General features: G+C 46.1%; 1 protein-coding gene across 2 annotated transcripts in view; it reads right to left on the reverse strand.

Moving 5' to 3' along the window:
* Nucleotides 1-25,570, reverse strand: part of LOC140396470 (voltage-gated potassium channel KCNC2-like) — a 168,294-nt gene extending 142,724 nt beyond the window's left edge. For both annotated transcript variants that reach the window (XM_072485121.1, XM_072485120.1), the window contains exon 1: nucleotides 24,006-25,570. In XM_072485121.1, the coding sequence (XP_072341222.1) occupies nucleotides 24,006-24,551 (546 nt within the window). In that variant the 5' untranslated portion in view covers nucleotides 24,552-25,570. The remainder of the gene's footprint in view (nucleotides 1-24,005) is intronic.
* Between the last annotated feature and the right edge of the window lie 327 nt (nucleotides 25,571-25,897).

A 25,897-nucleotide genomic window follows, 5' to 3' on the forward strand; every position in this document is an offset into this window, starting at 1 on the left:
CAAACGAGTTAAGAATTATATGGAGTAGGCAGGAAAATGGAGTCAAACTTATAATCAGATCACCACGACCTTAGTGAATGGCAGAGCAGGCTCAAGAATGGCCTTCGTCCATTCCTGTTTATTACATGACATTAGCAGATTTACTGAGGTACTGCCAACATCCGCAGGTGAAACTTATGATTACCTCTTATGATGAAGCCACATCTACATAGATTACATAGAACATACAGTGCAGAAGGAGGCCATTCGGCCCATCGAGTCTGCACCGACCCACATTAATCCCTCACTTCCACCCTATCCCCGCAACCCAATAACCCCTCCCAACCCTTATGGACACTACGGGCAATTTTTTTTTTTTAGCATGGCCAATCCACCTAACCTGTCTACAGACGTTAACCCTCACTGACCCAAAAAACAGGCAGGAGTATCTAATCAACACAACATCGCTCAACAAGAACTTAGTTTGTGATCAAATGGCCACGCTGTACCCTAAATGCAGCTCGCGTGGTGCAGCGTGGCCGATAAAAGCCGGGAGACCCCGCTCCCCGAATCTACCCGGCTCGCAATGCTTCACGAGGTCCAACGTGATCTCGCGAGACATTGAGATGTAAATCCCACCCATTGTGGGCGGGATCACATTTTGGCAAATATGCACGTTAGAGCGAGACAGCTAGTATCACACTAATGTGCAGATTCCCGAGGTCCCTCAGGCTTTGGGATTCAGCCCCTTCACCTCAGACACCTCGTGCGAGGGTCGTTCACACTATTCTCCACAAATGGGGACCAGACAGAACGGCACTCATTGGGGCCTCCTGCATGCCCTTTGGCAAGGTGGTCCCACCTAGGCATCATGGCAGTGCCAGACTGGCACCCTGTCAGTGCAACCTGAGTATCAGCCTGGCACTGCCAAGGTGCCCAGGTGGCATTGACAGCAGGCATGGGCACTACCAATGTGCCAGGTTGGCACTGGCAAGTGTAGCCACCTAAAGTGGCCAACTCCCGATTTAAAGTGGCGAACGGCAAAGGCTGATGGGAAAGTCTGCAGCGGCTGCAGGTTTGCTGTGTATTTACCTCTGCAAAAACCAGACAACATCGATACCAGTGGCCGTCAGCATAACAAAGTAGCAGCCATCTGCATACTGATGAGCAATCCCCGGGAACAATAAGTAACATTTTGGACACACAAAGCAAAGCCAGACTCCTCGGTGCCAGCAGGAGCCAACACAAAGGAGGTGAACGAGCACCTCAAGATGACCCATCGATCAGGGAACCGCTCCAGTATTGGAGAAAATCGAACCAAGCGATTGGGACAAAGTCCAATCACTTGGGACCAGGTACAGGGTCCGCCCTGAAAGGCGGGAAACCCCTGGGGACTATAAGAGTTAAGCCCCAAGTTCAAATCGCTCTCTTCAGCAGCTCCTCTTCGCTCTCTTCTTCCTGCCCGGGTCACCCAGCAACACAAACCAACATTGACCGTGACCGGTGCAGTGAACCTCGACTGACGTAAGTTCATAGTTCATAGAATTTACAGTGCAGAAGGAGGCCATTCGGCCCATCGAGTCTGCACTGGCTCTTGGAAAGAGCACCCTACCCAAGGTCAACACCGCCACCCTATCCCCATAACCCAGTAACCCCACCCAACACTAAGGGCAATTTTGGACACTAAGGGCAATTTATCATGGCCAATCCACCTAACCCGCACATCTTTGGACTGTGGGAGGAAACCGGAGCACCCGGAGGAAACCCACGCACACACGGGGAAGATGTGCAGACTCCGCACAGACAGTGACCCAAGCCAGAATCGAACCTGGGACCCTGGAGCTGTGAAGCAATTGTGCTATCCACAAGGCTACCGTGCTGCCCAAATGAAAACCGCTTATTGTCATGAGTAGGCTTCAATGAAGTTACTGTGAAAAGCCCCTAAGCCCCTAAAAAGTCTTAATTCAATGCTCTCTACGAGATAGGCGCTTCTAGCTACCAATCCGTACCAACTTCGAATCCCGCAGTCTCAGAACCCGAACAAAAGGCCATTCGTTCCCCATACCTGGTGGGCCAGTCCAAAGTTAAGCATAGGCCTGTTAGTTGCAGAAGTAGCTTAAACGTAGAATTTGTGCATGAGTAGCGATTACTGTGTATAATAAATGTGCTTTGATTTAAATCTTACTAAGCAGTGTATTGGGTTATTGATCATTACTCGGACTTGAACCTCGTGGCGGTATCATAAAGATACCTGGCGACTCTAGAGCAAAGGTAATAAAACAGCAATTGAACCAAGGAGAAAATCAGCAACACAAGGTGCCAAGCTGGCATTTCTTGTGCATGTGCGATCGGGCTGAGGGTGCCCTGCGTGGATGTTAACTGGTCAGAGATCACTTCGGGGGCCTCAGAAGTCAAAATGTCATTTAAAAATGGGGTCCCAATCTCTAACTCTTCTGTTCTGGGAAGTTGGGCTCCTCAGTGTGCAAACAGGGCTATGAGCATCCTCAGCAATGTGAGTTGCATTGTATAGCAATGTGTTTCTCAGCACTGCGAGTGTCGGACAACAAGCCGCTAAACACACTCGCTATGGGACTTTTAAAAAATAAATTTAGAGTACCCAATTCAATTTTTCCAATTAAGGGGCAATTTAGCGTGGCCAATCCACCTAGCCTGCACATCTTTGGGTTGTGGGGGCGAAACCCACGCAAACACGGGGAGAATGTGTAAACTCCACACGGACAGTGACCCAGAGCCGGGATCGAACCTGGGACATCGGCGCCGTGAGACTGCAGTGCTACCACTGTGCCACCGTGCTGCCTGTACTATGGGACTTTTTAACCAATTAGTTGAATCATGTCCCATATTTTTAGAACACCCTACTTTTGTCTATAGATCAGGTGCACTTCTGCCCCTTGTACAGAGATCAGAGGCGGGATTCTCCGGTTCATCAGCAGCCTTTTCCTGCGCGGTGAGCCCCAGCCGGCAGCAGGATTCTCTGTTCCCGCAGCCAACCACTGGGGTTTCCCATTGTGGCCACCCCATGCCGTCGGTAAACCCATGGGTGTGGGTGCGCTGCCAGCGATGTGGACGGTCTCGCCAAGGTGAATTCCGCTGAAGATAATTACTTTTTGTACTAAAGTCTCACCTTGCTGCCTCATTACTCTAGGTGATGTCAAATTATTGAATAATTACTATTTTAGCTTAAATGTGACCTTGAATTATCGGTAGGCTACAGTGTGCCTCAGAATAATCCTTGGTCTTTCCTACCAAGGCTGAAGAGAGTAGCCTTGGTCTCCTGGAAGGCACCTTTGCTGATGTCTACAAAACTCCCGTATCTTTACTGAGAAATAGTGCAAACAGATTGTCAGCTCCATGGATCCAGACTAAAGATGTCTCACATTATTGAAAGCTCAGTACTGAAAACAATAAAAATGGAATCAGTTCACATGAGGTCACAATGTCTTCATTAATCTGCATTTCTTACATTGCTCAATTGGATAAAACTGCCCTTCGTGGGTTTTCACAATGCAGTGAAGCATATCAGTGACACAAACTGTTAATTCTAGAGTTCAGCTCTTCAGACAGAACTAAAGCTGAACAGAGAGAGAGCTGTAATTGATTGCCATGGGAATCCTTTCAAATGACAACCATACCTGTGAGGTCAGCTTTTGTACATTGTGAGAAGGACTATTATCCTCCAGGTGCTGCCCTCTTCCTACAAGTGTCGCGCTTTGGTGGTTCAGCAATCAGAATAATTCAACTGGACTGTTCGATGGTTGATTAATCTGCATATTTCTGTAGAAACGATGGGGATATTTTTCTCTTGCCCATCACGGGGAAACTCAGACACACATTAACCTGAACTGTCTACTTCCTGTGGCTGAGAAAATCCTTCCAGGAACAGTGAGGCTTCAGACCCTCCAGAGGAACCTCTGAGACTGTGTTTTGTTTCCAGTCAAATCTGAGAGAAAGGTTGAGAACAACACAGGAACCCTTCTTTTCAATCGGCAGCCTGACCAAGGTATCTAACTCAGTAAATTGTGAGGCTCTGCAGATTGTTCTTCAAATATTTGGATGTCCAAGGGGGTGATGTTTAGCCCCTGTTAGCCGTCGGCGAGAACGAGCGAGGCAGAGGCAAAACGCAGCAAGGTTTGGGGAACACAATTCTCGCCGGCGAGATCAGTCTCGGCATCTGGGGGCCGGAGGGGAAGGGGCAGGAGTGGTCACTCACAGGTCTTAGTGGACCTTCTTGGCTTGGAAGCTCTCAGTTTAAAGGGGTCTGGTGGCTGGTAGGCAGGCATCACCTCCCATGTCCTCCCTGCTGGGGTTGTGATGATATCACTGCTGAGGGATTACCCTTCTAGAGTGGCAGCTGGAAAGTGGGAGGGAGCAGGTGAATCCACAGAGTCAGCACAGGGAGCGACTGTGAGATACCTGGGTGTGGTCCGGTGAGATACCAGGCTGCTTGGCAGAGGAGGCGGTGGGGGGAGGGCAAGGGGGGGGGAGGTGCTCTGACAAGGAATGGTTTCCGGCCTCATGAGGGGTGGGACAAGTGTAGTCAGGATGAACCCTCACACTCAGATAGCACTTTGAACCCAGAGGACGTGAGATGTCCGGAGCTTCAAGGCCACTGGTTATGGAGGCCAGGCTGTCAGGGATTAGTGTCTGGGTGGCTGGCTGTTCAAGTTGGAATGCTCGTTTCATGCATAGTCCATGAAAGCTGGGGGAATGAGGGTGCCCTCTAAGGATGAAGTTGATGACTAATTGCAGTCTTCATGTGAGGGAGAAAGAAGTAGAAAGATATGCTGATGGAGCTAGATAAAGAGAGGTGGGAATCGGCTCATGTGGTGTACAAACACCTCCATGGACCAGTTTGGATAAATGGATTGTTCCTGTGCTTTACATTGTATCTAATTCCGTGTAAGTCATGGATAAAATATTATAAAGCAATCTCCTGTTCTGTCATTGACCTCAAAAGCACAACGTTACGACAGATCTAAACTTTTGTCAATCATTCATTCAACAATGATTGTATCACTACCACAACAGGTCAGCATCCATCCAAACACTGACTCCTCAGCAAGAAATTGTAGGAAGTCTAGTTACTGAGTTAAATGGATCATTCTATGTGTCGGGTTTTATAGGACCACACAATAATCATTTCAAATCACTTCAATGCCTTTTACACAAGTATTTGACAGTCCTTTAGGTTCTGAAGGAAACTTTGCTTGATTGTGAAGATTAAAAGTATAAATGTGGCAAAAATATTAAATGCTTTTCTTTACAACTGACTTTGAAAGTAAATGTAAATACTAATTTCTCCAAACCATTCTTTAACAGGTCATAGACCCGCACTTTACTCAAATTGCTTCATGCCCCTTTTGGGTGCATATCCAGGATGACTAAAAGAAAAGAGGTTCCATGAATTTAGAAGAAGGAGTAATGCATTTGCAGATTGGGTGAAGGCACCACACTGCCAAACTGGTGAGGTTTGCACCTTTTACAGACCTGGAAAATGTGTCCAATGCACCAACTGCGACCCCATTTACTCAATCTGATATTTTCCCTCTCCTTCCCCTTCACTTAACTCCAATTATTCAGTGAATAAGATGAAATGGTCTAAGCCACGGCACTCCAATGACTGTCAACAGTGCTGCTCTGTCGCAGTCATGATGACTGATAAGTCGGAAGTCGGTATCATTGACCTTCAGTTATCCATATTCTAATTAATGTTAAAATAATATGTTTGTAAGACACTTCAACGAGCAACTTTACTAAGAATGAAGCTCATATAATTTGCTTAGTGACTTTAAAAAGACAGTTATCTGATAGCGGTAACTGATTAAATGATCAGTATTCCAGCCATTCAGCCAAGATTTTGTTCACAACAAATTTTGATTTATCATTGTGCAATTTGTAACAGTGCTCGTTGACTAATGATATATTTATTCCTTGCGATGCTATTTACTGATCGTAAATGTGACACAATGTTTCATAATAGTTCAAATTAAACAAGCTCATCCCAGTTTAATGTTGGCGTGCTTTACTTAGCTTTGAGCTTCATCTTCATGCTTATTGGCTCAATTCTCGGCTCTTATAGCAAAGTAGCTCAATCTCAATTATTTAATATTTTAATGCTTTAGTTGTAAGTTCGAACTTTATTGAGTCATTTATGTTATTCATTGATGTACTATTGGTCCTAATTTGATTTTGAATCATTATGGTTTGACTGTAGGTGATTCATGAAGGATAACATTTGAAGAGCAAAACTACACTCAATAAGTCAGAAACTGGTATTGCACTTGACTATTTGAGTCAGCGTTTTCTCAGCAAAAATTAGAGGATTGTTGTGTTTATATGAAAAATCTCTGGCAAAGTTATTCTCATTGCTTTATGACGAATAAATGCCAGTAAATCTGTAGGTTATTGTTTCCATGACGATGTCGTGAACAAGTGATGTGACGCTGCATTTGACATTGTTCATTTATTTGTATAGAATGTAAAAAGGAGGGGGGAAATATGACAAACTTTTTGTTGCAAAGGCAGTAAGTTACAGCATTAGAAACCTTTTGCTTGCCTTTTGGTGATTTTTCTAGTGATTACTTTTGAAAATGAGTACAGTTATGAAATAAACTCACTCTTGGGGCAGCACGGTGGTACAGTGGTTAGCACTGCTGCCTCACAGCCCCAGGGTCCCGGGTTCAATTCCGGCCTCGTGTGACTGCCTGTGTGAAGTTTGCACTTTCTCCCAGTGTCTGCGTGGGTTTCCGCCGGGTGCTCCGGTTTCCTCCCACAGTCCAAAGATGTGCAGGTTAGGTGGATTGGCCATGATCAATTGCCCATTAAGTGTCCAAAAGGTGAGGTGGGGTTACAGGGATAGGGTGGAGGTTAAGTAGGGTGCTCTTTCCAAGGGCCGGTGCAAACTTGGTGGGTCAAATGGACTCTTTCTGCACTATTAATGTTATGTTTCTATGATAACATATTGTTCTATATAATATCTGATGCTATTCAATTATTACAGCACTGTTATCAGATCATTGTCCTTTGCACTAACTTGTACACTTTACCGCCTCAGATATTTTTACAATGAAATTGAAACTCCTGTGTTGAATATAAAAATTGACAATTCTGAAAATAGTATTCCTTCGTGTTCTATTCTCAGCTGAAGAAATGCTTTCATAATCACTCGGTGGAACCACTGCAGTGAAAGCATCCTGTTGACAGGTCGCAAGTATTCATGTCATTTTGAGTCATTCTATTTAAAAGTGATGAACCAAGGGGTGTACGTTGTTTCTCAAGATATATTCCAGTCCACGTGACATTTTAGGATAAGGTTCTCCTCGCTGTATTTTCAGATTCTCCCAGATACTCCGACAATCAGCGGAGAAAAATCCAAAACATTTTTGGCCTCTACCTTAGGCGGTGTGATAACTGAATCACTGCACTAAAAATAGACTTTTTAAAAAAGAAAACAAAAAGAATTGATATCTTAATTTGTGCATAATTAATGTGAACAGACAGCTTTCCTGAGAAAATTGAAGTCACAAGAATGTGTAAGTATTCAACCTCACATAATGGTGGCTGAGTAAATTGTCACTGAAATTGAAGGAAGATTTAAATAGAGATTCACAACACCAGGAACAGCTACTAATGGTATGAATGATATTCCGAACAATAAACATTTGACAATTAAGCACTCGTAAAATTTCAGAACTTTAATACACATACTCTGACCTCACAATGACTTGGGATCATAAGCTCCTTTAGCTCAGGGCAACTTGAAAGGCAGTGGGCCTGCAGTGAGATCACTGAGCTTACCCAACTGGCTAACACGAGGCCTGAGCCATACTAACGCTCCAGCTTGAAGCGTGGACCATTTTGACTCTCAGTGTAATGTATAAAGATCAGGGGCATGATCGAGTGGCCTCGACCCACCTGGCTTGATGACATGGCAAGGCCGTTAAACTTCATGAGAGGTCTTTTGCAGGATTTGCGACGCTCAAAATGCCTCACCAGGTCTAGCGAGACGTCACGATCTGTATCTCATTATGACGTGGCACGATTCAGATTTACATATTTAAGTGAGCCATCAGGCTCATTTCAATATGTGGCCGCCCAATTCTCCAGAGGGCCGAGAACTAACGCCTGTGCCTGGGAAACCTCGCCATGGCGCCGTTTAGCATTGGTCCACACCGAGCACCTGGAGGGGGCTTCTCCCAGGCTGGCATCTTGTCAGTACCAACCAGGCACCCTGGCAGTGTTGCCTTGGCACTTCCACGGTGCTTGGGTGGCACTGCCAGGCTGGCAGTACAAAGTTACCTGGGTGTCAGGTTGTCCGTGCAAAGGATCAGGCCCAGGGGTGCTCTACCCTTAAGAAGTGGGATGAGGGCGGGCTCGAGGATCCCCTAAGAGGTAAGTTGGGGGGTCCGGAGGTTGCGATAGGGAGCCCAAGAGGGGGTTGAGAGATCGGGGAAGCATGTAATAATGGCGCCCCGATCTCGTCCTGCACTGACAAGCTGAGCTGCAACTGCAGGTGCCAAGAATCACTCCGCTACACGCGCCCAAAATGGGACTCTTTTTTTGAGCGTTAAATCGCGCCCCAGGCCTAACAGGTTCCCTGAACCTAGTTGGAATCAATTTCAACAATATCTTGCATTTATACTGTGTGCCTGTGGTGGTATGTATTAGGGGTAATATGGTACACCACGATGCCGACAGGCTATTGGTAGATGGATACCGGGTCCTGATAGGATCTGCCGCCTACTGGGCTCCACCCAGAAATGCCGGTATAAGAACCCGGATTTCCCCCAGCAGCTGCATTCTGTAACCGAGCTGCTGGGAAACAGGATCTGCTCAATAAATTGGAAACATCCCAAGGTGAGTGCTTGACAGGAGGGTGATCAAACAAAATTTTAACAAGCCACAAAGTGAGATTACAGCAAACAGACAAAGGCTTTGTCAAAGAGGTGATTTTTAATGACATACAGAAGCAGAGAGGTTTACCGCGGCAATTAGAGGTCAGGGACCAGGCAGTTGAAGGCACAGTAACCAATGATGGAGAAATTAAAATCAGGGATGCTCAAGGGGCCAGAATGAAAGGAGCCTGTCGGATTTGGAGAAGGCGATAAAGACAGGGAGGGGGGGGGGAGAAGCATGCTGGGAATTGGAAACCGGTGAAAATTATGATGTTAATCAGGAGACAATGTAAGTCAGCAGGCACTGGGGTGAAGGCTAGGCGGGACCTTGTTGAGAGTAAAAACACAGGCAGCAGAATTTTAAATGATTTCAAAGGGTAGAATGTGGTAGGTTGGTCAGGAGCGTATTTGAATAGTCATGTCAAGAGGTAACAAAGGGGGAGGGTTTCCGACAACAGAAAAGTCTGAGGAAAGGGCGGAGTCAGGTGATGTTATGGAGATGGAAACAGCGGGTCTGAGTGATGGCTCAAATCGGTGGTCTGAAGCTCATTTTAGGATAAGGAGAATTGTGGGAGTGGAGAGGCTACAGCTATGGACCCATGGGAATAACCCCGGCTGTCAGGCCAATGGATTGAAGGAAGAAGTTGGCGATTATGGTCGGGCGGGGGGGTAGGTAAGAGAAAAGGCCAGGACAAGAGAATTCCAGGTTTTCTTATTGGAGCAGGAGGAGTAGGAGCAACTCCTCCAAGTCCACAATGAAAATATAACAATCATGCACCTTCTTGGCTCTCTTCTAGTCCTGCAGACCCCTCGCGCTGGGTTTCCCCGGTGACACAAACACTTGCCACCAATTCTTCATGCCAAAAAATTAAAGTTGTGCTTAATTGATATCATCAGATCCCAACTTTTACCTTCTCTACCTAGGCTTAGGGCTTCACACAATGACCATCTGTTCAAATGGCATGTGATGCAATATGAACAAGAAGGTGGTCTTTTCTGCAAAATCATGGACAAATTCAACCCAGCTTATTCAAAATTATCAGCAAACTGGTGGAAGGAATTGGCAACAATGCTAGCAAGTGACCTTTACTCATCATTAACCTGTTCACTGATGCTCAGTTTGGGTTCCTCTTGGACCGCTTGGCTCTAGATCATTCTGTAGCCTCGGTCCAAACGTGAACACAAGAGTTGAATTCCAGAGGCGAGGTGATATCAAGGTAGCATTGGACCAAGTAAGGATTGAGGGGAAAGCTTCACAGTTAGCACCGTCATACCTTGCAAAAAGGAAGATTGCTGCGTTTGTCAGTGGCCAATCATCTCAGCCCCAGGACATCGCTGCAGGAGTTTCTCAGGACAATAGTGCCCAGGCCCCAATCACCTTCCGTTTGGTTTCCCCTCCATCAGAAGCAGCACTGTTTGTTAATGATTGTGCAGTGTTCAACGTCATTTACAATTTCTCAGATAGTGGGGTAGTTTATCAGCATGCAGCAAGACGTGAACAATATCTGTAATACTCTTGGTCTTGTCACGATAATACACAACATTTACAGAGTCTGCTGAGGTAATGAAAACATTATTGGAACATCTCTTACAATGTCTATATCTTGCCATAAGATCTACAAGAGAGAGCAAGAGCATGAGAAGTTGCATCAGTTCCTGTGATGAAGTATGTTTGGAGAAGTGCCTTTGTGCACTGTGGCTTGCTGTAAGCATGTGACTTCTGATATCCTTTGTGTACAAGGCTCAGAGCAGAAGCCATTTCCGTCCATCACTTGAGACAAGATACAATGTGGCTCATTAGCAAAGTACAACTTGGAACTCACCCCTTCAAAATCTAGGTATAATCTAATTTACATCAAGTAAATGTTGACAAGGCCAGCATTTATTTTCCAATTCAAAATACTGTGGGAACTAATTAGAGACTGGGAATTATGAAGCAAGTTATGAAGCTCACCTCCTGACAGTCCATAGCCTCATTACCAACTGCAAGGCAGAATTCTGGAGAGCAGTGTAATACTCTGTACTTCACTGGGTGAGTGTAGCTCTAACAGCAAGCTTGACACTATCCAGAACAGAAGCAGTCTGTTTGATCGATGTTCTATTTACTCACTTAAATATCCACTCACTCCACTGCCACGCAGTACACACTGCAGGATCTGTAGGGCTTCTCCAGCAGCAGCTTCAAACTTAGAAGGACAAGAGAGCAGGTGGATAGGACTTCTCCAACCAAACACCATCATAACTTTGACATACATCACTGTCACTGCATCAGAATTCCGGGAGTCCCAATCAACCCGGAGCATCTTCATTAGATGAAGACGGTGGGGAGGGGGTGGCAGTGGTGGAGACAGTGGCGTGGTGGTAATGCTCCCAACGACAGGGGTTAAAATCACCCCCTTGGCAACTGGTGGAATTTAAATCCCATTCATAAATCTGGAATATAAGTTGGTTTCAGTTACGATAACTTTGATTGTCGTGACGCTCAATTTGATCACTACACTGCCCTACAGTGGGGCTGGTTTAGCATTGTGGGCTAAACAGCTGGCTTGTAATGTAGAACAAGGCCTGCAGCACGGGTTCAATTCCCGAACCGGCCTCCCTGAACAGGCGCCGGAATGTGGCGACTAGGGGCTTTTCACAGTAACTTCACTGAAGCCACTTGTGACGGTAAGCGATTATTATTATTTAGGGAAGGAAATTTGCCAGTACTTAGTCTGGCCTACATGTGACTGCAGACGTGCGGCAATGTGGTTGACTTTCACTCGCCCTCTGTAAACCATTCTGTTCATGTGGAGTGAGGGATGGGCAACAAATGCAGTTCCAGCCAACGATGCTCTCGTTCCATGAACAATTAAAAAGAGACAACTTTCAGCAGTTCAAGGAGGAAGGCTCATCCCACCATCCCCTGAAGGGCAGCTAGAAATGGGAGCCTTGCCAACAATGCCCGCATCCTGAGAATGAACATAAAAAGTATATATTTCAAGGTTTGCCAGAAGGATACATTGTTCAGAGAGAAACCGAAAATTAAAAACCTACCATTCCCCTGCTTACAACTAATCCAAATCCATCGAGGCAAATAAAATGAAATGTTGTCTGAATGGCCATGAGCATTTGAGGAAGCATCACAGAATTGCCATACTGATACACTTGAGGTTATGTTCCAAGTCTGAGATGATACAAATAGAAGGTTGGATTACACCTTCCTTCTGCCCACATCCACTCACTGAGCATCATATCAGAAATACATACAAACAACAACAATTATTCCATTTCCTACATTTGCCATCCTGTCATTGCTCTTGGGTGGAATTGCCAATTAAATCCCAACTCATGCCGAAGCTGAGGCAGCTTTGTGTTTAATAATAATCTTTATTGTCACAAGTAGGCTTACATTAACACTGCAATGAAGTTACTGTGAAAAGCCCCTAGTCACCACATTCCGACGCCTGTTCGGGTACACGGAGGGAGAATTCAGAATGTTCAAATGACCTAACAGCACGTCTTTCGGGACTTGTGGGAGGAAACCAGAGCACCCGGAGGAAACCCACGCAGACACGGGGAGAACGTGCAGACTCCACACAGTCAGTGACCCAAGCCGGGAATCGAACCTGGGACCCTGGAGCTGTGAAGCAACAGTGCTACCCATTGTGCTACTGTGGAGAAAAGGGATAATGTAAAAATCCCGATTTGTGCCTGGCAATTGTGGGTTTGGAAGGTGCTGCTTAAGGAGCTTTGGCGAGTTGCTGCAGTGCATGTTGATGTTGTAGATGGTGCACACGGCTGCCACTGTGTGTCCGTGGTGGAGGGAATGAATGTTTGTGAATCAAAGAATTTACAGTGCAGAAGGAGGCTATTCGGCCCTTCGTGTTTACACCGGCCCTTGGAAGAAAACCCTACTTAAGCCCAGTAACCCCACCTAACCTTTGGACACTAAGGGGCAATTTAGCATGGCCGATCCACCTAACCTGCACATCTTTGGACTGTGGGAGGAAACCGGAGCACCCGGAGGAAACCCACGCAGACACAGGGAGAACGTGCAGACTCCGCACAGACAGTGACCCAGCCGGGAATAGAACTTGGGACCCTGGAGCTGTGAAGCAACAGTGCTAATCACTATGCTACCGTGCTGCCCTATACAGGCCCATGCCATAAGGAACTGAGCTGAAATTATCCTGACTGGAGCACATGTGACCAGCAAAGAAAGGAGCCTTCATTTCCTGTCAACTAACGTAGGGTGAATTAGAACTCAGGCCACAGATTGGAAAGAATGGTAGCCATCTTTGTTTAGTCCAGTGCTGGTTTTATTTACTAAAGATTGGCAGTTCAAGCTGAACTCTAGGGCACAAATAATTAGTTCAAGTTGACAGTTAATTCGAGTACTCAGGAATTATTGCTCCATTGTTCGAGGTACCAGCTAAAGGATGGGATGTTGAACTGCGGCCTCTGTTCTCCCTGTTCTGGTGGATGGAAAGGATCCCATGGGAAATTGTCATAAAAGAGTAGGCAATTGTTCTGGTGTATTGGCCAACATGTCTCCCTCAACCAACATCATGAAAAGATTAATCTGTTACTCCTCTCCTTGCTCTGCATGAACGGCAGCTATGCTTGTCTACAAAACAACAGTGGCTCCTTTTCAAAAGTATTTCATTGGCCGTGAAGTATTAGGGATGTTCTGAGGACATAAAAGGCATGATATAATTGTAGGTCACGTTTCTTTCTGTTTTCGTTTCAGCCTAAGAACTTCCCTCATCTGTGTTATTCAGTGCTATACCACACAGTGAGCTTCAACCTACTGACTGAACAAAGGGGAGGTGGAAGCAGGAGATAGTCTATTATTGAGGTCAACTGATAGTGCTCAATCTACATCCTTCCTGAAGGCCTCCCATTGCTTATTCACTGTTTTACTGGCTCCCAAAGCACCTTCACCAGATCCCTTCACAACTCACCAAAGTAGCTCTTCCAGTTGAGTATCTACACATTTGATTGCTTCTTGCCCCTTTCTTAAATCTAACTCTCAACCCATTCATATTTGTGGTCACTATTTCCCACTGCTCTTCCACTGAAACAAACTCGACTTGCCTCAGTTTCGGGGTCTCCGAGGTGAGGCCGCTAGGTGCCGGGCGCCGGGTAGACCCGGCATAGACATATTCAAGTGAGGCTATCTGCTTACTAGAATATGCAAATCTGGGTCCTGACCTCAATGGGTAGGATCCAGATTGCGACCCCTTGCGACATCTCGTTAGATCTCATGAGGCCGGTAAATCTCACAAGAGGCTTCTCACGGGATTTACTGGCCTCGTCGGGTCCTGAGTCGGGCACAGTGACGGCGATAGATTGCACCAATGATCTCTCTGCTTTTGTAATTTATGCCCCGATTGATAAATAGAAGTGTCCTGTATGCCTTGTTCACCACCCTACTAACCTGCCCTTTCACCTTCAGAGATCTCTGAACAAACACACCAAGGTCCCTTTGCTTCCCAGAACTTCATGCACTTCATTGAATACTTCCTTGTCAAATTACTCCTTCCAAAGTGTATCACCCCACACTTTCCAGGATTAAATTCCATCTGCCACTACTCTGCTCATTTGACCATCCTGCCTATATCTTCCTGTAACCCAAGACGCTCAACTTCACTGTTAACCACCCGACCAATCTTTGTGTCTTCTGCAAACTTACTGATGCTACCCGCCCCCCCCCCCTTCATAGCCATTTGTGTCGTTTATATAAATTACGAATAATAAGAGACCCTGTGGTACGCCATAGGACAATGGCGTTCAGTCACTAAAGCATCCTTCTGTCACTGCTATCCTTTCCCTATTCCCCCCTTTCCAAAGTAGACAGGGAATTAGAATACAGTCTGAATTCTCAATTTGAGAGACTAAGAGTGGGATTCTCCATTTCCCGAGCCGATATCGTGATCGGCGGTCAGGCGGAGAATCCACTCCGTCATCCAAATCGGGGCCGGTGCCGGTTTGATGCTGATCAGCCACGGTCTACCCCCTTGGAAGTGGCATAATCGCGTTGCGTGCCGCACGCTGTTGCAATGGCGTTGGCACATCATCGGCAGGCCCTTCCTGGGCCGGGTTCCCCACTGCGTGGAGGACATGTGGTCTCAGCGGTCGTGAACCCGATGTGGCGGCTGCGGATTGTGTCCTGTGCTGCCACACTCGGCCAGGGGGTGGCCTGTGGAGTCGTGGTTGGCGGGTCGGGTCCGCGCACGGTGCAACCGCTGCATGTCATCGCTGTGCGCATGCGCGGCCAGGGGATCCGCCCATTTTCCGGCTGTTTTCAGCGTGGGAGGCTGGAGTTTCACCTGGCACCGCTGCTAGCTACTCACCGGTCCCGGAATCGGTGAGGGTTCGGTGCCGAAGTTTGGGTCGTAAAACGCCTGGAAATTCTGTTTGAGCCAGCACTTAGCCGCTGAAATGGTGAACCTGCCCTAAGTGTTCCCGCTGGAATCAAATTGCGTGTAATTTGCGTTTCTATTGGGGGTGCTGTTTGTTCTGAGATTCGGGACAGTCTGACAGCATAAATTAGAAGCAATTCCCAGCCCCACTGGCAGCGGATTCGCTGGGGCCAGAATTCTTGTTAAAGAGCCTCACAAGCTGGAGATGTTTTTAAGCGCTCCACTCCCAACACACTCGCATTCCAGCCGGGAGGATGGCTCAAAGAAGACCTGCTCTCCCTGGTTTCAGAGGTGGAATTGAGGAATGCTCGATGCCATTGAGGAAAGGAAGGACACCCTCTTCCCCGGGTGGGCTGCTGACTCAAGCCCGCCCGCCTGAACAGTGCCTGGGAGGAGGTGGCAGAGGCAGTCAGCGCTGCCAGCATCATCAGGAGGAGACAGCTCATGATGCTGAGGGGCAGTGTGTCAGTGAGGTTTCCAAAGGCCACAGTACAAGTGTCCGATGGTTGGGGTGAGCTGCAATAAGCCCCTGCTTCCTCTCTGATGAGGCTGCATGTCTGAGAAGTGCACTGAGGAATGTCAACACCTACTGGGCCAGCAATTGAGCATGGTCACGCCCCTCCCCTTGATGATGCTGCTGGGGTATGAGTGTGTAATAACTTCCACAAGGCTCATGGGTTGCCTAAATTGATCTGCCCGTGGGAATTGTGGAATATGAACTTCCCCATTAGTGGGACAGGCTGGATATGAGGTGGTGGCTCTTCTTTTTCCAGAGAGCGATGGACCTCTGGAATGTATTGCTGGCTTGCACAGTATGTGCTGATGCTGTGCAAACCTTCAATAGGGGGCTGAATCAGTTCTTAATTGAGGCAGAAAGCGAGAATGATATAGAAGTGAAGTGGATATAAACTTAATGACTGCATGGTCAACCTCTCTTAGCTTAGTTTCACCTCAATGGATAAGAGAGGAGTTTACCAGCTCAAGTTTTCTTCCTTTATTTTCCCTGTGTTTTTGATTGCCTCTCCTGGGAGATTACATATCTGAGAGGAATTAGGAAGGGTCTATTCATAATGAATGTGGGGTTGGCTTGGTGGATTGACTGTTTTTGTCCTGCCTATCATTTTCATATGTTTATAGGAATTAATCATAACCGGGAATGTTAAGTTCCTATTTTTACTCTTGCTTGAACCAGATCTCCATTGTAGCCACTATATCATAACCCCGTTTGGCATCTTGTGCCTACAACTCACCAGCCTGGTTTGTCATGGTCTGTCCATTTACACACCTGTGCTCCAAACCTGCCTTTGGCTGCCTTGTATTGGTCTCTCACATGATCCCTCTACTTTCTGGACCATGTTTGCCTCTACAAATCCTCTATGCACCTTGTTTCTGCTCTCTGATGCTTCATCTTGATTCTCCTCTGCCTCTGTAATTACTTTAAAGCTATCCCCACAGCACTCGTTAATCTCCTTACAAAAACATTGCTCTCAGCCCTGTTCAGGTGCAACCTAGCCACCTTGTACAGGTCCCGCGAGACTGAGAATTGGTCCCAATACACAGAAATCTAAAACTTCCTCTTCTGTATAATTTCCCAAGCCACGCATTAACCTGCTGTAACTAGCTCTGCTTTTACTCACTTCTATCTACCCCCTTCCCTCCACAGAATATTCTGCACCCCTTTGTTGCATCTTCGACTCTGGCACGAGGGTGTGTCACAGCATGTGAGGTTCACATCTGTGGTTGCAGAAATGACTGCCTATCCTATCCCCCTGACTATCAATCCCAGCTGAATGACATTTACAATTTAGTGCAAATTGGAGGGTAGTTTTGTTCTGTGAACAAGCAGCTATTGGATCGAGTTTAAGGTTGTCTGAACTTCCTTCATACATGATCATTATACTTCGGCGAGAGAGGGAGTTTTTCAATTCATCTGTTTTGCCTGGATTTCAATTCAGCTGTCTGTGTAATTCAATGCTGTACCTCGTCCCCAGTTGCACTGGTTTATCATTAGCTGAACTTCTGAGTGAAATGACTGCCTGGAGAACGCTTTGATGTTTCACTTTTGTGTGCAATATTTCCTTTCTAGGTTGGTTTATTTCTTTTTTTAAACTGGTTGCAAGTACTATTATGAACACTGGACAATATAACTGGCGCATGGTGTTCTATTGCTTGTTAATTAATCACAACAACATTAACAATACCAGCATCCTATTCATCTGTGGGAAATAACACTGTCAAGAGACAATATGCCACTGTGTAAATAGTTAAACTGCAATTACAAACATTTAATCCTCTACACATCAGACTAAGTGTCAATTTCAAGCTTGCATTGACCTCAAATGGCATGAATTCCAGCGTCACTCTAAAATGACAAAGTAGACATGAAACAAAATTGGAATGCACAGAGGTTAGCACTGCTCCCTCACAGCGACAGGGACCCAGGTTCAGTTCCGGCCTTGGGTGACTGTCTGTGTGGAGTTGCACATTCTTCCTATGTCTATGTGAGTTTCCTCCAGGTGCTCCAGTTTCCTCCCACAGTTACCGGTTAGGTGGATTAGCCATGGTAATTTGCCCCTTTGAGTCCAAAGGATGTGCAGGTCATGTGGATTGGTCATAATCAATGCACGGCATTACGGGGATATGACCAGATGAGTTGGCCTAGGTATGGTGCCATTTCGGAGGGCGGTACAGACTCATTGAGCCAAACTGATGAGGATTTTGCCTTATCTTTTAATCCAGTATCCACTAACTTTAACTATCATGCCATGAATTGCATAATCAAATTACATATTTCCCCTTGTTACATTTCTCTTACTCCTCTGTGCTTGATCATAACGTCATGGAATATAAACTATAATGAAATGAAAATTGCTTATTGTCACAAGTAGGCTTCAATGAAGTTACTGTGAAAAGCCCCTAGTCGCCACATTCCGGCGCCTGTTCGGGGAGGCTGTTACGGGACCGAGACGAGTTTCAGCAACTCTAACTAAAATGTTCATGTTAGGTTAACTGATGTTATGTAGCCAAGCCAAACACAGTGTAAGTTTATTCCATGTTCCACCTTTCATTTTCGTGCCCCTTATGGTGCTGCAAAGTGGAATAGTTTCTCTTTTTGATATGCCCAGTATCAGAATCAATCATTCCCAACTGAGCCATGGCACAAGTTCAATAGAAAAGAAACCCTTCTTTGCCTTGCATCAGTGAAGATCCATAAGAAGAAATACACCTCATTGATCAGCGGGTCACATTGCTTTCTCCACACCAGCCATCCGTCCAAACACTCTGTGATTTCTAATTCGTGTTGTGCTACCGGACAATTTTGCACTGTGGGTCTGCATCCAGTAGCTCTAGGGTTCAAACTGTCCGCACTAACTTCATAAAGGATTCTTGCATCCAGCAGACCAGGAAGGCTTCCATTCCATCCATCAAACTGGATTCAAGCCGAGGTTTCAGATGTGGAGAGTGTGCTCGTCCTGTATACCATCCAGTGAGTCATTGTCAGTGGCTCAAGTATGATACCGATCATATTTCTTGGCACCCTGTCATGTATGCATGTTAAACAAATAACTCAGTTGTCAAAAACTCAATGCTATTTTAATTTCAACTGGGAGCTGTATGGATTACAGTGATTTTAATGGCATCACTGTGACAGTTTTTATTCACAGCACCATCTGTTCTCGTGGAGCTGATAGCACTGTGTAATATATATTGTCATTTAAGAAACAATAACATTAGAATATGAAAAGGATTACCAAGTAGTAATTTAAAGCAGTAAATCTGCAAGTTGTTTAAATGGCCTTTAACTGACCTACCTTCCCATGCTGCTGAATAGATGTGAAAATGTAATTAGTGTTTTGCTTTTCTACAGATGGTTCTTGGATTGTAGAATTCTAGGACTCAGCGGCAATAGTTTAAGAATGCTATCATATTCATCAACATCAAATTAAAATCATTTTATATGGCTAACATAATTATTAGGGCTTACTTAAAAGTTGATCATTTTACAACTCGCCTTGGTGATGCTTCGCTTTGCCAAATGCCCAGTTGCAACTCCAGCGCTCTCGATAAATACACTTTCACAAAGAAATCTTCCATTTCGTTTACCCTTGATTTATTTACATGTAAGTGAAATAAAAGTGCAGTTTCTAAACCAGTGCACAATCCTCATGGGACTGTTGACAATCTATTTTTTTAAGCAACTGCGCGCTGACATCAAACTATTTTCTTCCTACTTGGCAATTCCCACAAGGATTTGGAAGAGCTCTGGATTAAACAATGACATGAACTGTTAACATTGCAACCCCAAAATGAGAGATTGACTGAAGACTTTTGGTTACTGATGAGGATCGTACAAATAGGAACAGAACACATTTGCTTGGATGCTATTCCATTTTCACTGCCCTTACATTAAATCCTAATTATTTTGGCCTTTGGGTTCAATTCCCTTAAGTTGAGAATATGCATGTTGGCAGCAGTCCAGACAAGTATCTAGAACCAATTCCCGGTTATTCCATCTACCCTGCTTGCAGCAAAACTACTTCAAATAGCTTATTGCTTTTCAGACCGACACAAGGTGGGAAGTGGCATTCTGCAGGAATCAGTGCCTGAGCCACCTTTGTCCACACTTTACATTAATGATTTCAACTCCGGAATTGGAAGTACAATTTCAAAACTTGCAGATTACACCAAATGGAGAGGTGCAGAAAAAAGAAGGAAGAATATGACAAATTAAAGAAGACATTAATAAGCAGAATAGGTGCGTATTATGCAAATAATTGCAATAGAGACAAGTGTGAGACAATGCATTTTGATAGGATGAATAAGGTGGACACATGCAGCTTGGAAAATAAGAGTCTGAATTGGTCCAGGAGCAAAGGAATCACGGGTACAGATCCACATATCACAAAAATGTAGCAATATAGGTTAGATGGCCATAAAAAAGCAATCCAAACATTGGGTAGAATAGAGTTAAACATAGAGTTAATTATGTGAAACTTGTATCATAACTTATTTGGAGTCCTGTCCACAGTTCTGATTTCCATATTTTAAAAGATTGGGGCAAGGTGCAATTTTAAAAAATCACAAAAATACAAGAACTGAAAGGCAAAACACATCGGGAAAAGCTCAACAGGCAGGTGCTCCTTTTTATAGAAAAGAGAAGGTTGAGGGGGTGACCTTTAAGACAATGAAAGAATTTCATGGAGTAGACCTGAAAATGGATTTACTGCCCTACTTCCCCCTGACCAGTCCACACTGGGGATGGATTGGTAGTTGGTAGGGGATGTGGAATTGGGTGCATACCAGCACTGTTCCTGGCACCCGACGAGTTTTCCCTGGCTGCAATTGGACCAATGGTGGGGTAGTATCAGGAGGCCCTCTCACGTGTTGGCCCAATGATGCCCTTAAGAGGCCAAATAATGGCCACTTAAAGGTCTCCTCCCAATGCTGTGGGTAAAGGCCCACATAAAGCTCGGGTTGGTAGCCCCACAAGGTGAAGTGTTATCTTAATGGTGGACCCCCTGTGTCACTCACAAGATCCCCCAAAACCTATTCCGTACAACCATGCGACATAGGAGCAGAATTAGGCTATTTGGACCATCGAGTCTGCTCCACCATTTGATCGTGGCTGATAGGTTTCTCATCCCCATTCTCCTGCCTTCTCCTCATAATGCCTGATTTTCCAGACTATCTCTGTCTTAAAGACACTCAGTGGCTTGGCTTATTCACCTCTGAGTTTCCCCTCCTCCCCTGAACTGCCTACCCCAGCTCCCAACACCCCTCCCCCCCACACCGCCTCGCTTCAGCCTGCCAGTCTGGTCCCAACAAGAACCGCCCACCGTCATTCCTGATGGCACTGCTGGGACCCCAACCCCAGCCAAAATCCAACCCTTAGAGAAAATGTTTCTATTTTTGGAGAGTCAGGTGTCAGAGATACAATAATTTCAATAGGGAATTCAGGAGGACTATCTTTACCGAAAGAGTGGTTAAAATATGGGACTCGCTGCCTTTAGGCGTAGCTAAAGCAAATAACCTTGTTGCATTTAAGGGAAAGCTGGAGAAAGGCATTCAGGGTCATACTGATAGCATGAGATGGACGTGGGATGCAAGGAGGTTCCTGTAGAGCACAAATGCCTGCATGGTGGATCAGTTGATGCCTGTTTCTGTACAGGCCACCCAATGTACCTGATGCGCTTGAAGATGTCAAGATGATGTCTTTTGCCTATTACAGTGACGTTTATCAGCTTGACTTGCAAAACAGTAGAATGGTCTCACTTTTACTTTTAACCACTGTAATCTGCATAGACCGGTTTGGTTAAAGTATGCAGTGGCCACAGCGTGTGATGTGCAAGAGTCACATCCTTCAATGTAACCAGGCAGATTTGCAACATGTTGCAGTGGGGCACCTACAAGTTGGTCACATTTGCCAAATCGGAAGGCAGGGCAATGTGAAACTGAAGTTTTCCGTTGCTAAGCTTATTGGTGGTGCACTACTTGAAGGAGCACAAAACCATGTTTGCAGTGTACACCAGATAACATTTTTGGCAATAAAGCAATCTTTTGACTTGCATGTAACAAACAGTTTAAAAGCAGCTCCTAAAATAGCACTGAAATATGTGCCTGTGTATTATATATATAGATATAAATATTACAGTATTCTGAATGTTTTTTTAAAATCTTATCGCTCAGCAACGTTTGACTCACCGGGATGCACAAGGCAAGAATTCAGTGCAAAGGAGATGCTGGTCTCTATGGCAACCAGAACAGCAGCTGTGCGGCCAAGCAAAGCGGGTGAGAGAGGGAAAAGCAGAGAGGGAGGGAGAGAGGGATAGATAGATAGAGAGAAAAGCAGCGCCTGATTGCTGGTCCACAGGTTCCCAGTCCATCCCATCCACATCCTCCCCTTCCACCCAAATCAATCTTAAAACAGAAAGCAGCTTCTCCGACAGATAGCACCAGGGAACGTGCAAGTGATGAATGGCAGGCGGCCCTCCCACCACTCCAGTGTGACTACAGAGGGAGCTGCTGACCCAATCGTTGCTAATTTTGTTGCAATTACATAATTGTGAGTCGATTATTCACCTGCAAGAATATGAGATCAATATGAGATGAGTGCCAATGACTGCAAAGGTCGGGAGCCTAGCCCAATAACCGCGTGCTAACCCAGTTGGCTGACAGATCGTCTAAATATCAATCCTTTCCTATTCCATGCATTCCTACCAGGCTGGAAACAGGAACATTCCTCTCCTATTTCTCGGTGGGGGGGGGGTACTTTTTAATTCTCCACGAACGCTTTACCCCAGCATTGTTGAAATCCCAAATCCAGGGGGCAGACTGGTGTATTCCCTGTGATATTCTTTTGTCACCTCAAAACGGTATTCCCAAACCAAGCAGGCCAAGTGGGAAAGACCTGCACAAGAAACTGCAGCTCCCAGTGAACTGGTGGAAGTAGATCAAAAGTTCTGATACCATCTCAGGTCTTCATATTCACCCACATTCACAGAGCACATTCCCACCAGTTCACGCACATGTTTATTGTTTATTTCTTTGAAGGTCTGGAGCACCCTGCTGTCTGATAAAACCAGGGGCGGGAAAAGTTCTCATGCTTAACATTTGAGATGTGGGCGCTTTGTGTGCACATTATTAATAGTAAGAAGTCTTACAACACCAAGTTAAAGTCCAACAGGTTTGTTTCGAATCACTAGCTTTCGGAGCACTGCTCCTCCCTCAGGTGAATGACCATTATTAATGGTTAATTCTTCATGATGTAATACACCTTGGATTTTGAACCTTGGGAAGGGGCGGTGGGTCTTTTAAACCAGCCGCAGCAAATAGGACAAGTCAATCATAGTAAAACTGATCCTCTGCCTTGCCTGTCCTATCCCAACAGAATACCTTCCCGCTCTATTGGTGTCTTAATGTCGAAGGGGTTTTTTTTGGTGGGAGCGATTTGTTAACCGGGTTTCTAAAGGAGGAGCTCCTTCTAATGATCATTGTGCAGATTCATCCTATAATTACTACCTGTCTCCTACCCAGTCTCGTGTGGATATTGTGACCGTTTGCACCCCCACCCCCCGCCCCCAAACCCTCGCATTGAAGCAATTCAGCTAAAAAAAAAACACGGCTGCCTCAAAAGGCGATTTTCAGGAACACCCCTTGAAAAATAAGCCGCTAAAGTAAGTTGCAATCGCTGTCAAAAATAAATAAATAAAACGACTGTGCGTATCAGAGAGCATTGAAATCAGCACGGGCTTGCTCGACCAGTCAAACACATGGCGCACGGGAAAGTGCTCCAAATATAGCCGGCACACACTGTCTGCAACGTGAATCCCAACTCAGAATGCCATCAAACTGCAAGTCCATTGTTGGGAGGGGGTTCGGGACACATTAACACCAGCAATTGTGAACTCTCCCAGTTCTGCCTCTTTACTGAAGTCATGTCAAAAGCCGTACAACCTGTAACACTCTCCATTCAAAAATAAAAGCTAATCCGGGTTAATCATGCCCCTGTTAAATTAGATTTCCTCCAGCTCAGTGTTGTTAATCTCCTCTGTTTGAGCATTGAGAACAAAAATAATAATTAAAGGAATTGACGGTAATAATAGGAGGGTGAAGCGTGGGTTTCTCTCCAAACTTCTCTCCGAAGCTCATTCAACACCCCCCCCCCCCTTCTTTTTTTGTTTTGCCTCTGGTGTGTGTTTCTTACCCTCGCAGCTCGAGAGGAGTAGGGATCTTCGAAGAGCGCCCAGACCCGGGGCTGCCACCTCTTCCAGCGGCTCACCTTGCCGCTGCCCCCGGGGTTGCACTCCTCGATGCCCAGCCTCCTGCTGAGGTCCGCCTCGTCCTCGCCGTCCGCCGGCTCGCCGCTCAGCTGGTCGGGCGTCTCGAAGATGTCGAGCGCCTCCTCGGCGTCGCGGTGCTGCCTGTAAGTCATCCAGCAGCAGGGCTCCACGTCCGTCTCGTCGATGCCCCAGAAGGCGAGCTCCTCTTCGAAGAGTGGCCCGCACACATCGGCCGGGCAGTGCAGCTTGCCCGTCCGGTAGTAGTTGAGCACATAGGCGAAGACCCCCGGGTGGCGGTCGAAGAAATACTGGTTGGCTCGGGGGTCGTAGTCGGGGATGCTTTGCCCATCGGAGTCGGCGAGGAGGGCCAGCCGGGTTCCGGGCAGGGTCTTTAACGTCGTCCTGTACGTTTCGTGCCGAGTCCCCCCAACGTTGAGAACTATCCGCTCATTGTCCTCAATCTTGCCCATCTCTCCAGCTCAGACATGACTCGGAGAGGAAGATCTGAAGCTATGAATTGTTTGTTTGGTGGGGTGTATTTTGGAAGGGTGAGGTGTTAAGTGGTGGTGGGGACTCTGGGGGTGAGGGTGGTGGTTGGGGGGGGGGGGGTGTTTGGATTGCTCTTTGCTCCTTATTAATGGTTCCCCCCTTCAAAGCGCCACCAAGCCGATGGCAATGTGTCTGTTTGGTCCCCCCTTTTACGCCGGCCCCCAGTCGCCGCTTCGCAGACAAGAAGTGAGGCGGGCAGGTGAAGTCAAACGGAATGACAGTTCTGCTCAGTATTGATCAGTCACCTCTTCTCCATCCTCGGGGATACAATCGACCTCTGAGAGACAGAGTCAGACAGACAAGAACAAAAAAAAACTGATCGCCTTATTTCCAGAAAGTACGTGACTCTATTTCTCTCTCCCTCCCTCCCTTATCAGGCAACACCCTGCTCCCAACAAACCACGTACAGCTTCAGTGCTGATAGCTCAGCATCTCCCCCCCACGGTGTTATTTACCAAACTGCCTTTGAAGGTCGCTCGGGGATGAAGACACGGCTGGAGCATTTCTAAGATATCTCTCACTTCTCAATCTTCCTGTAGCAGTCGGCTGCGCAAAGACGTTTTAAGTCCTGGTGGCGTCCTCCGGGTCGTTCCCAAAAGCCAAACTCACAACACACCCCGACAACTTGCTGGATTGTGACCCCTGCACACCGCACCTTCTTCCTTGGCAGTTTCCAATTTCCATTACCTGCGATTTCAGACGTGCATCTTCCTGGCTGCCACCTTTGCAGCTTTCGGGTCTATTTCACTGAAATCGACATTTCACATCACAGAAGCTTCCCTGAAACACACAGTAAAAAACAACCCCCTCCCTCCCTTCCAAAATGACTTTCACGGTATCAATCCATGCTTGCGTATTTTTTGTTTGTTTTAAGGCGCTGGTACCTCTTCCCATTTGAACGTCTGCCAGCGTGAAAATAACCCTCAAAAGCTCCCGATTCACAAAAAAATAAAAATATAGCGGCGATTCGAGGGAGGATTGTTTGAAAACATTAGTCAATGTGGCAACATGTCTATGTCAGCTTTCGGAGTTCGCATATAAATAGAGGCTTAAAATAAAACAAATATATACATATATATACACACGTCGGCAGCTAATCCTGTTGATATTTTCAAGTGTCACCGATTGCTAATAGCGTTAAACTTTGCTCTTCCTCCAACCATTGCTGCCAAGGTTGAGGACGCTTATTTCAACAGATGGAGACAAAGCGGCCTCTAGCTACAGGTGCCAGTTAGCAACAGCCGACACCAGTATCGGTACTGTCGTT

Source organism: Scyliorhinus torazame, chromosome 19 (genome assembly GCF_047496885.1).
Source record: "Scyliorhinus torazame isolate Kashiwa2021f chromosome 19, sScyTor2.1, whole genome shotgun sequence".
NCBI classification, from domain to species: Eukaryota; Metazoa; Chordata; class Chondrichthyes; order Carcharhiniformes; family Scyliorhinidae; genus Scyliorhinus; species Scyliorhinus torazame.